The sequence below is a fragment of the Anolis sagrei genome, chromosome 3 (assembly GCF_037176765.1).
Source record: "Anolis sagrei isolate rAnoSag1 chromosome 3, rAnoSag1.mat, whole genome shotgun sequence".
NCBI lineage: Eukaryota > Metazoa > Chordata > Lepidosauria > Squamata > Dactyloidae > Anolis > Anolis sagrei.
In genome coordinates this window covers 19,072,268-19,085,288 of record NC_090023.1, presented here as the reverse complement: position 1 = coordinate 19,085,288, position 13,021 = coordinate 19,072,268, and the positions used below count along the sequence as shown (strand labels likewise).

Genomic DNA, 13,021 nt, shown 5'->3' with positions numbered 1-13,021 from the left:
ATATTTGCTTGAGATAGTGCTTGCAGTTCTGGAAGGACTCTTAATTTTTTGCATCTCATAGACTTAGCATGGGGATTTGGTTAACAAGTTAAAATTCATAAGTAATCCAGGTTTTTTTTTAATCTGAAACATTTTGGGGAGGGGGTTTGAACCCCTAACCCCCCCCCCCCCCTCGCTACAGGCCTGGGTGGAGTCTCCTTCTCTTGAGGTTTTAAAGCAGAGCCTGGATGGCCACCTGTTGGAGGTGCTTTTGGATGACCTTTGGGACTTTTCTAATTCTGTTGTTCAATGAAAAACGGAAGATCAGAAGACGTCTTCTACAAGAAGTCAAAGTAAAATTGGAACCAAGAATGGGAATGCTATCTGACCAACAAAGGAAAACATTACATTGCCAAACACAAATAAACACAATAAAAAGACAACAGATACAATGCAGCGAAGAATTTTATTTATTTATTTATTTATTTCAGGTATTTCTACCCCGCCCTTCTCAACCACCGAAGGGGGACTCAGGGCAGCTTCCGACCGGCATACGTTGATGCCTACAATTCACACAGTAAAATACATAGTAACAATAAATTATAACAGTTAAAACATTACATTAATACAATAGAAATAAAATAAAATGCCAGCCTGGTGGCCATCGTTTTGCCAAGTCCCTAATTAATAAATTCATTCCACTTATCATAGTCCGTTTCCAAAGCTTTAGTCGTCATTGTCAGTCTGTCAGATTATCCAAAGGCCTGGTCCCATATCCATGTTTTTAATTTCCTTCTGAAAGAGAGGAGGAATGGCAATGATCTAATTTCCCAGGGAGTGAATTCCACAGGCAGGGGGCCACCACTGAGAAGGTCCTGTCCCTTGTCCCTGCCAACCTTGTTTGTGACAAGGGCGGGGCCGAGAGCAGGGCCCCTCCAGAAGATCTTAAATTCCTAGGCAGGACGTAGAAGGAGATACGTTTGGACAGGTACTATATAAAAGAGATGAAATTTTTTTTGGGGGGGGGGGGGTTTGAAAATTTCGGGGGGGGGGGTAGGGACACGCTGAAGCAAAGAGCACAGCAGGGGGCAGCGCAGCCTTTAATAGCCTACAGCTCCGTCCCTGTCAACCACCTCCACCAAGTCTGGCCTCCTTAGTAAGAGCATTCAACATGTTCTATCAAAATAATAACTATTTATTAATAAATTAACATTCAGTGTTTCTATAATTAATATATTAATCATAACAATTAATAACAAGTTATATTAACTCTTATTATTTATTAAATAATGACACCATAGTAATAAAAATAGTAAAATATATTTAATAGTAATATATTAAAATATATTAAAATTAATTCCATAGTAATATATATAAATAATGTTTATTATTATTATGTGTTAATATAATGGTTATTTATTTATCGTGTCAGGGGCAACCAGACCATTGTATTACATTTCTAACAGAACAAAACAAACACACAGATTAAAAAAACCCCCCACAGATTTTGCAAACTTGGTAGTTGGTTAAATGTCCTTTGACCAGTATCTGACCACTTGGAGTGCCTCTGGTGTTGCCGCAAGAAGGTCCTCCATGGTGCATGTGGCAGGGCTCAGGGTGCATTGCAGCAGGTGGTCTGTGGTTTGTTCTTCTCCACACTCACATGCCGTGGATTCCACTTTGTAGGCCCATTTCTTAAGATTGGCTCTGTATCTCATGGTGCCAGAGCGCAGTCTGTTCAACGCCTTCCAAGTCGCCCAGTCTTCTGTGTGCCCAGGAGGGAGTCTCTCATCTGGTATCACCCACGGATTGAGGTGCTGGGTTTGGGCCTGCCACTTTTGGACTCTCGCTTGCTGAGGTGTTCCAGCGAGTGTCTCTGTAGATCTAAGAAAACTATGTGTTAATATAATAGTATTTTATTTTTATTTATCGTGTCAGGAGCAACCAGACATTTGTATTACATTTTTAACAAAACAAACAAAAATAATGGTTAATAGTTATTATTATTATTATTATTATTAAACTTTATTTGTACCCCGCTAGCATCTCCCGAAGGATTCGATGCGGCTTACACAGGCCGAGGCCTCAACACACAACACAACAATACAATCTAAGCAAATCAAACAATCAAAAACAGAATAAAGCAAAATAAACAACAGGCACAATACACTAAACACAATAAAACTGGGCCGGGCCAGAGAATGGGTACAAAGATTAAAAGTGCTGATGTGACAGGAGGTGTATAAAGGGCTTCTAGGGCAAGTGCGATGTACGATGTGCAGCAATAATTGGTTCTGATAAAGTGCTTATTAGACTTGGTAGTGGAGATTTCCTAATCTGGGAAGGCGCGTCGGAAAAGCCAGGTCTTCAAGTTCTTTCTGAAGACAGCCAATGTAGGGGCCTGTCTAAGGTCTTTGGGGAGGGTGTTCCAGAGTCGGGGGGCCACCACGGAAAAGGCCCTGTCCTGCGTCCCCACCAAGCGCGCTTGCGACGCCAGTGGGATCACGAGCAGGGCCTCTCCAGATGACCGAAGTGAACGTGTGGGTTCGTAGATGGAAATGCGGTCACGCAGGTAGGCTGGTCCCAAACCGTTTAGGGCTTTGTAGGTAAGCACCTGCACCTTAAATTGGGCTCGGAATATAAACGGCAGCCAGTGGAACTCCTTGAACAGGAGGGTTGACCTCTCTCTGTAAGGGGCCCCAGTTAGCATCCTGGCTGCTGATCGTTGGACCAGTTGGAGCTTCCGAACTGTCTTCAGGGGCAGCCCCACGTAGAGCGCATTGCAGTAGTCCAGTAGTAGTAGTATTAATAATGTATTGTATAATTTAATAATAAGATTTTTAATAATGATTGACATTGTAATATTAGAGTCTAATAGCAGATTAGACTTTTAATATGTGCATGTCAGAGAAAATTGATTTTTTTTCTCTTGAGTCACAGTATCCAAATAGTGTGATTCAAACTGTTTTCTGTGCAATTTTCCCCAGTCCTCTCTGTGTCTTTAAAAGAGTCCAGTCTCCAGGATCTAGCACTCTATGGTTTCTATCTCTATGGCGTTCAAAGCCAAGAGGAGAAAGTGGGAAGAAGGGAGGGGGGAACTTCAGCTTGGGATGAGTTCGCGCAGGCGCAGTTGCTTCTTGCGGCGCTCCGGCTCCACATTGGCGGAAGGCGAGACAGCGGGAGGAATCATAGAGAGTCAGAGATGGAGCTGCCGGGAAGAGAAGAATTAGGTACCGTTCTTTCAATAGGGATGCCTGAGGATTATAAAAATACATAACTACAGTAGAGGGGGAGAATGATAACTGAGTCACTGTGTTAGGGAGGTTGGATGCTTCTATCTCCTTCTCGTATCTCCCCGGCGTATCATGGTTTGTTCCACTGCCTTCATCGTATCCAAGGAAGCGGGGCAAACCATTCTCTACTTGAGGGGGGGGGGGGATTGAAAAAGGTAGGATTGAACTCCCCCCTCCGGATATCATGGTTTGTTCCATAGCCTTCGTCGTATCTAAGGAAGCGGGGCAAACCACTCTCTACTGGTGGGGGGAATTGAAAGAAGCAGGATTGAACCCTTGCCTTTGCCCTTGCCTCTTGCGTGGCAGGTCACACCTGCTGCATAGTAAACATACTCTATGTTATCATTCCCTTCCAAGTTAGGTTAGGCTTTAAAATGCCAGATTAAGACTCCTGGGTCTGCAAAACTGATGGTAAAGGGTTGCATCTAAAGTCACTATAGAATGCAATGAAATTATGGGAGTTGTAGTTTTGGTGAGGCATCAGAGAAGGAGAAAGAAGACCTTGTACAACAACATTTCTTATGGTTCTATAGCATGGAGCCATGGCAGTGCAAGTGGTATCAAACTGAATTAATTCTACAGTGTAGATGCAACCAAGGCTTGCATTTGCAACTAGTTCTGAAAGGGAGAACCAACTATATCTAATTCTATATATCTGAAATGCTTGGTACTAGAAGTTTGGATTTTGGAATATTTGCATATGCGTAATGAGTGAGTTACTTTCCAGATGTGGTCCAAGTCTAAACCAGAAATTATAATTTGTCTTTCAAATATACTTAATTCATATAGCCTGATGGTAACTTGAATCGCGATAAATCTATATAAATAAAAATGTAATGTATGTTTGTGGGATTAACAGAACTCAAAAAACACTGGACGAATTGACACCAAATTTGGACACAACTCAATGTATGTCCTTCACTCAAAAAAATGATTTTGTCATTTGGGAGTTGTAGTTGCTGGGATTTATAGTTCACCCACAATCAAAGAGCATTCTGAACCCCACCAATGATGGGATTTCTTATTGCTTATGTTTTAATTTGCTTTAAATTGTATTGTTATTGTTTTGCTGTTGTTTAATAATAATAATAATAATAATAATAATAATTAAACCAAACTTGGCACACAGAACTCCCATGACCAACAGAAAATACTGGAAGGGTTTGGTGGGCAGTGTCCTTTGGTTTTGGAGTTGTAGTTCACCAACACCCAGAGATCACTGTGGACTCAAACAATGATGGATCTGGACCATACTCTACATGAATTATTCAATATGTCCAAACGTGAACACTGGTGGAGTTTAGGGAAAATAGAATCTTGATGTTTGGGAGTTGTAATTGCTGGGATTTATAGTTCACCTACAATCACATAGCATTCTGAACCCCACCAATGATAGAATTGGGCCAAACCTACCACACAGGACCCCCATGTGGGCCACAGCAATGCGTGGCAGGTACAGCTAGTCTATATAAATAAAAATGTAATGTTCATTTGTGGGATTAACAGAACTCAAAAGCCACTGGACAAATTGACACCAAATTTGGACACAAGACACTTAACAACTCAATGTATGTCCTTCACTCAAAAAAAAAAAATGATTTTGTCATTTGTGAGTTGTAGTTGCTGGGATTTATAGTTCACCTACAATCACAGAGCATTCTGAACCCGACCAACAATGGGATTGAACCAAACTTGGCACACAGAACCCCCATGTGGGCCACAGCAATGTGTGGCAGGGACCGGCTAGTAATAATAATAATAAAACTTTATTTATATTCTGCTCTATCTCCCCAAACGGACTCAGGGCAGATTCCAAACATAACAGGCAAACATTCAATGCCTGAATACAATACATCCATACTAACAAAGTTTAAACAACCCAACATATAAATAAGAATTATAACTTAACAAACTTTATATTACTATATATGAATATATGAATACTTTATATTACTGTATATGAATACATGTTGTAAACCGGCCCGAGTCCCTCTTCTGAAAAACTTCTAAATAAATAAATAAATAATAAATAAAACTCAAATTAAATAAACAGACATAAGACAACACATCAAACATCAAATGGATACAATAATTTCCCATTTCTTTGGGGCAAATCGATTAATCATTGCTCAAGATATCTATTGAGCTGGTGGGGTGAGCAGGGCACGGATACGGATGGCAACTATTAATCCGAGGTATAATGGTAATATTGCCAACTACTATTCCTCCTCCTCTTAAGCCAGTGAGCAAAAAAAGGTATGTCTTCAGCTGTTTTTTGAAAGTGGGGAGGGAGGGGCCATCTAAAGCAGGCCTGGGCAAACTTGAGCCTTCCAGGTGTTAGGAATTGTGGGAGTTGAAGTCCAAAACACCTGGAGGGGTCAAGTTTACCCAGGCCTGCCCTTTAAAAAAATTATTCATGAGTTTTATAAAGTTGAAAAGAAGATATGATTTTTACATCGAAAGTGGGAGAACATTGTTGTTATAGTTAAGAGGATAGTAGGAAAAGAGAAGATAGTATTGAAAATGGGAGAAAAAGCCGCAAAAAAAGAGAGAAACAGAAAAAAATAAAGAAAAAAATTAATAAGTTTGCCCAGGCCTACCCTAAAGGGATATGCGGATTGCCTTCATAATTCACCTGCTTTGCTGAGGATTGCTTCATCTCCTGCTTGAGTTATTGTAACTCTGAAATTCTGTGATTTTCCAGTAGCTTGAGGCAAGGGCATGTTGCAGCCTATAGCAACGCTTAGGATAGCAGCCATCAGCCTTTATAATATGGAAGCTAGCTCTTTCTCTGAGTTACGTACACACACAAACACACACCTGTGCATGTGGGTGTGTGTATATAGAAGCACTAGCATTTATATGTCTAAAGGTGTTAGGAATTGCTTACATAACTGGTATTATTCCATGCCCAAACAACAACAGTTAAAAGCAATTAAACAACAATTTAAAACAACATTAAGACAACATATGTAAATATTAGATGACTATTCTGTATAGGTAAAGGTAAGGTTTTCCCCTGACATTAAGTCTAGTTGTGTCTGGGGGATGGTGCTCATCTCCATTTCTAAGCCAGCATTGTCTGTAGACACCTCCAAGGTCATGTGGCTGGCATGACTGCATGGAGCGGTAGCTATTGATCTACTCACATTTGCATGTTTCGAACTGCTAGGTTGGCAGAAGCTGGGGCTAACAGTGGGAGCTCACACCGTTCTCCAGATTCGAACCCGCAACCTTTCGGTCAGCAAGTTCAGCAGCTCAGCGCTTTAACCCACTGCACCACCGGAGCTCCCAAAAGCAATTAAAGAACAATTTAAAACAACATTACAACAACATACGTAAACATTAGACAACTATCGTGCATAAATCCAAAGCCAGATAGTCAAATGATCATATTCATCAATCCAGGGTCATTTCCAACTGTATTCCACAGATAATTATGCTGGGCTGCCTTGAGTCCCATACTAGGGAAAAGGCAGATGATAAGTAAATAAATAAGTCGAATAAATTAATATAACGATAATGATGCCAGATTTATTTGCAATGAAGCATTCATACAGCTGAAATGGGGCTTCTTGAACCTAGTCATTTGGAAAGGGAGGTAGTGGAATTTTACATAGGACTGTCAATGACTTTAATGAACGAGCCGTAGCTGCATGAACAGCTTGGATTATAAATGTGAAGAATAAGCAGAGGTCTATCCATAGATGGTGGAATTTTTCCAGAATGTTGTGTGTGTAAAGTCGCACACTGGCATGTAACTGAAGTTTGTGTGCATTGAATCTATCAGCACATTTTCATTCAACTTACTTGTCCATAGTTTTGAACCAGAATTTCTGGATTAATAAACTAAGATGTGCATGTGGAGAGTTTACAAATAGAACGTTAGCTTTGTCGCCCTTGTTCTTGGCGGTAATCAGACAAAGCATGATGGGGAGCTCTATGTCTTAACCTAGGATTAAAGTCAGGTTGATTGCAAACAAGTCAGGATCACGTTCATTTTTGGTTGAGCACAAACAAATTATGGTTTGTTTATGCTCATTTGAACCTGATCTGAGGTCCAGATGTAACATAACACCATGGATGCATGCTTTATACTGTTACATATAGGTGGTGGCATAAACTGGACCAAATATGTTAAGCATAACTGGTACTGATGACTACAGGCAGACATCCAACTTACAAACGACTCATAGTTAAAAGCAAGGGTGAGACAATGGGAAGTGAGAGAAATCTACTCCAGGAAGAGAAATTTACCCCTGAGTTATAATGGGGAAAGGGGGTCTCCACCGAAGTTTTATCAACAATCCTTGTTTCCACAAGTCAGATTTTTCAAAATCCAATCATAGGGACAGAAAGTGAGGCAAAATCTTCTGAACAGGGACACAAACAACAAAACAAACACTACAGGAGTGTTAAGCCTTCCCTATGTTATCTAATGCTGGTGTTGTTGTTGTTGTTCATTCGTTCAGTCATTTCCGACTCTTCGTGACTTCATGGACCAGTCCACGCCAGAGCTCCCTGTCGGCCGTCATCACCTCCAGCTCCTTCAAGGTCAATCCAGTCACTTCAATGATACCATCCATCCATCTTGCCCTTGGTTGGCCCCTCTTCCTTTTTCCTTCCATTTTCCCCAGCATCATTGTCTTCTCCAAGCTTTTCTTTCTTCTCATGATGTGGCCAAAGTACTTCATCTTTGCCTCTACTATCCTTCCCTTCAATGAGCAGTCGGGCTTTATTTCCTGAAGTATGGACTGGTTGGATCTTCTCGCAGTCCAAGGAACTCTCAGAACTTTCCTCCAACATCACAGTTCAAAAACATCTATCTTCTTTTGCTCAGCCTTCCCTATGGTCCAGCTCTCACATCCGTAGGTCACTACGGGGAAGACCATTGCTTTAAGTATGTGGATCTTTGTTGCCAGTGTGATGTCTTTACTCTTCACTATTTTATCAAGATTGGTCATTGCTCTCCACCCAAGAAGTAAGCGTCTCCTGATTTCCTGGCCACAGTCTGCATCTGCAGTAATCTTTGCGCCTAGAAATACAAAGTCTGTCACGGCCTCCACATTTTCTCTCTCTATTTCCCAGTTGTCAATCATTCTTTTTGCCATAATCTTAGTTTTTTTTAAATGTTTAACTGAAACCCAGCTTTTGTGCTTTCTTCTTTCACCTTGATTAGAAGGCTCCTCAGCTCCTTCGCGCTTTCGGCCATCAAAGTGGTGTCATCTGCATATCTAATGCTTGTGTTACACTTTTAAAAAGTACCTGTTCCAACTTATAAACAAATTCAACTTAAGAACAAACCTACAGAACACATCTTCTTCTGACATTAAAATTACATTCCATACAGCAGTTAGTTATAGATGCTTCTTAAATCACTGTGTGCTTTGAATCTTGTTCATCCAGAAGCATTTATAGTTCTTTGCTCGAAGTCTTGAGAAGTACTTGGTTAAGCCACATGACTTAGTTAAGCATCTTAGAGCATTGTTCTCTTGCTGTGCCTAAGGCAATTTAATTTATCAGCCCAAACAATGTTGACTGTTCCTGCTGTATATGTTTCCTTCGTGTATGCAAGCTAATAAATTGAAGACAATGATTTCTTTTGTTCTTCAGGCATAATTTCTCTCCATCTTCTGACTGATCAAAAGATTGTCATGTGCTGAACTCAAGTGCGTAGCTTGCATAGCAGAGATGTCAAATGTTTGCCCTATTTAATCCAGTGAGATTATGCCATTGAGCAATTGCAAACAACAGGGTTTATAGTTGGAAGTTTTAATAAGAAATATCTGAGAGAGATACACTGCCATATGAATGCATCTGCTTTGAACTGGATTATTTGAGTCTACACCGGTCATAATAATTATCGGCGCATGGCCAAGTATGATTGCCTTCCAAGTGTAGAGTCTTGGCAGTGGGTCCAATTGACTGTAGAGACCTATTATATCTGATTTTGAGATGGAAGGTGGTCTTGACAAGGGTTGGCTTGACGAGCCTTCCTCTTGGCACTTTTCTCCCTTTTGCCCTCCATTCGTGCCTCATCGAATTTTACAGCACTGTTGGTAAAAGCTGACCTCTACTTAGAACGCCCAAGGATCAAATTTTTAAGGTTATTTTTAGGCCCATCTTTAAATCTCTTTTGCTGTTAGCTGACATTCTGCTTTCAGTTTTTGAGGTGAGAGTAAAGCAATTGTTTGGGAGATGGTGATTGGGTATATGGCCAATGTGACATTTAGTGGAGCACCATCTTCCAGGGGTGCTTTGAATGTGATTTTCATGCTTCTTGGCAAGGGGTTGGACTGGATGGCCCACAAGGTCTCTTTCAATTCTAGGATCGCTTCAATGTTGGCGGTCTTTTTTTCTTCCATAACGCTAGCATTTGTCCACCTGTCTTCCCAAGAGATTTGCAGGAGTTTTCAGAGGCAACAGAGCTCAGGCGGTGTTGTATTTCAGTGGCGAGACATGACTGCCAAGGTAGTGGAAATGGTCAACATTTTCTAACTTTACACCATTAAGCTCTATTTGTGGCATTGGAGAAGGACTGGTTGGTGCATGATGAAAGAGCACTTTGGTTTTCCCGATGTTCAGTGAGGCCAAGCTTTTCCTATGCTTTTGTAAATATGTTCAGAGTGGCTTGTAGGTCTTCTTCTGAATGAGCACAAACTACATTATAATCCACATATTGGAGTTCTATAACAGACATTATGATCTTGGTTTTTGGCTTTCAGCCTATTGTGATTAAATAGCTTGTAAACGTGGTCCATTTCTGAATCCAGCAGATCATCTGGATTCAGAAATTGGATTATATGGAAGTGTAGATGGGGCCAGAGCCTATTCCAGTAATCTAAAGTGAGCGCCTTCCTTGGATGGTGGATGACTTTCTCGAGTAATTTGTAAACTGTATTGTAGAAGGCTCTCATGGCTAGAATCACTGGGTTATTGTAGGTTTTTCAAGCTATATGGCCATGTTCTAGAAGCATTCCCCCCTGACATTTTGCCTACATCTATGGCAAGCATCCTCAGAGATTTCACAACCTATGAGGATGCTTGCCATAGATGCAGGCGAAACATCAGGAGAGAATGCTTCTAGAACATGGCTGTCTAGCCTGAAAAACCTATGACAACCCGATGGTGCTGTTCTTCATTCATAGAATCATGGAATCATAGAATTGGAAGAGACCTCGTGGGCCATCTAGTCCAACCCCCTGCCGAGAAGCAGGAAAATCGCATTCAAAGCAACCCCGGCAGATGACCTTCCAGCTTCTGTTTAAAAGCCTCCAAAGAAGGAGCCTCCACCACACTCTGGGGCAGAGTTCCACTGCTGAACAGCTCTCACAGTCAGGAAGTTCTTCCTCGTGTTCAGGTGGAATCTCCTTTCTTGTCATTTGAAGCCATTATTCTGTGCCCTAGTCTCCAGGGAAGCAGAAAACAAGCTTGCTCCCTCCTCCCTATGACTTCCTCTCACATCTTGATACATGGCCTTCATCATGTCTCCTCTCAGCCTTCTCTTCCTCAGGATAAACATGCCCAGCTCTTTAAACCGCTCCTCATAGGGCTTGTTCTGCAGACCCTTGATCATTTTAGTCACCCTCCTGTGGTCAGAAACATTAACAACCTCAGATATGCAGATGACACCACCCTGATGGCCGAAAGCGAGGAGGAGCTGAGGAGCCTTCTAATCAAGGTGAAAGAAGAAAGCGCAAAAGCCGGGTTGCAGCTAAACGTCAAAAAAACCAAGATTATGGCAACAAGAATGATTGACAACTGGAAAATAGAGGGAGAAACCGTGGAGGCCGTGACAGACTTTGTATTTCTAGGTGCAAAGATTACTGCAGATGCAGACTGTAGCCAGGAAATCAGAAGACGCTTACTTCTTGGGAGGAGAGCAATGTCCAGTCTCGATAAAATAGTGAAGAGTAGAGACATCAGACTGGCAACAAAGATCCGCCTAGTCAAAGCCATGGTCTTCCCTGTAGTAACCTACGGATGTGAGAGCTGGACCTTAGGGAAGGCTGAGCGAAGGAAGATCGATGCTTTTGAGCTGTGGTGTTGGAGGAAAGTTCTGAGAGTGCCTTGGACTGCGAGAAGATCCAACCAGTCCATCCTCCAGGAAATAAAGCCCGACTGCTCACTGGAGGGAAAGATACTAGAGACAAAGTTGAAGTACTTTGGCCACATCATGAGGAGACAGGAAAGCCTAGAGAAGACAATTATGCTGGGGAAAGTGGAAGGTAAAAGGAAGAGGGGCCAACCAAGGGCAAGATGGATGGATGGCATCCTTGAAGTGACTGGACTGACCTTGAGGGAGCTGGGGGTGGTAACGGCCGACAGGGAGCTCTGGCGTAGGCTGGTCCATGAGGTCACGAAGAGTCGGAGACGACTGAACGAATGAACAACAACAACCTGTGGTCACGTTCCAACTTGTCGATATCTCTCTTCAATTGTGGTGCCCAGAATTGGACACAGTGTGATTCTAGGTGTGGTCTAACCAAGGCAGAATAGAAAAGTAGCATGACTTCCCTGGACCTAGACACTATTCTCCTATTGATGCAGGCTAAAATCCCATTGGCTTTTTTAGCCGCCGCATGACATTGTTGGCTCATGTTTAACTTGTTGTCCACAAGGACCTTTTTCACACGTATTGCTCTCGAGCCATGCGTCCCCCATTCTGTATCTTTGCATTTCATTTTTTCTGCCCAAGTGGAGTATCTTGGATTTGTCCCTGCTGAACTTCATTTTGTTAGTTTTGGCCCATCTCTCTAATCTGTGAAGATCGTTTTGAAGTAGTTGGGTGTGTTATACAACTTGGCGACCGGTGTGCTGTTCTTCATTCCTGACAATAAAATAAAATAAGCTCCTCACTTTTGTCAACTGACTATTCCTAATTGAATTTTAACTCATTTGTATAATTCATAAATACTTATTGTTGATGTCTGTAGCCACAGAATCCATTGCTCTATTTCCTCTGGGCATGTAATTTCAAATATGTACACCTCTGTAAGCAAAGTTACAACAACTTTTTATAGTGAGATAACTAGTCCAGCAAGAGAGTCTGCTTCTTCATCTGATCCACCCGCTGAACCAGTTGTGCCACTTGGGTGACTAATACAAAGAAGTGTCTGCATCTTTTCCTCAACAGAAGGCTTTGGATCCACCTTCATGTTGGATTCAATCTGACTTGTCTTGCTTTCAAGACTCAATTTTAACTCCTTGTTTTCTGTCTCCTATTTAGGAACCAGTGCAGATAGAATTACACACTGTCTTTATTTTGTGATGAAGAGTCAAAGGATAGGACTGAACAAGAGTGTTTTGGTCAATCAATACTTTGGCCTTACACCACATGAATTATATCTTTTTTGAAAAAAATGATCAGAATATTTTTCCTTCTGAAAGGATTGTCCTCACTCTGAAATGGCATATAAAGGACGGATTGTGGCGCAGCTGGTTGTGAGCCAGCTGCATTAATATCACTACTGACCAAAAGGTCATGAGTTAAAAGCCAGCCCCGGTCGGAGTAAGCTCCCGACTATTTGTCTAGCTTGCTGTCGACCTTTGTGTTGCATCCCAGATCAAGAAACGAGACCATAAGATTAAATCCACCACACTGGTCTGCAGGAAAAACAGTTATTTTTTATTGATGAAAAATTGGTTACAAAAGAAAGTTAAATGCAAAGTCAAAAAACCACCATAGAAACACAGCAGTCAGGAAAATCTCTGAACTTGAGCAAAAATCCAAAAACCACAATACAAGA

General features: G+C 41.5%; 1 protein-coding gene across 1 annotated transcript in view; it reads left to right on the top strand.

Annotated features, from left to right (window-relative positions):
* The first annotated feature begins 3,100 nt into the window (after positions 1 to 3,100).
* SLC36A4 (solute carrier family 36 member 4) overlaps positions 3,101 to 13,021 on the top strand; it is a 177,263-nt gene continuing 167,342 nt past the window's right edge. The window contains exon 1 of the mRNA XM_060771113.2: positions 3,101 to 3,209. Coding sequence (XP_060627096.2) covers positions 3,182 to 3,209 — 28 coding nt within the window. The 5' untranslated portion in view covers positions 3,101 to 3,181. The remainder of the gene's footprint in view (positions 3,210 to 13,021) is intronic.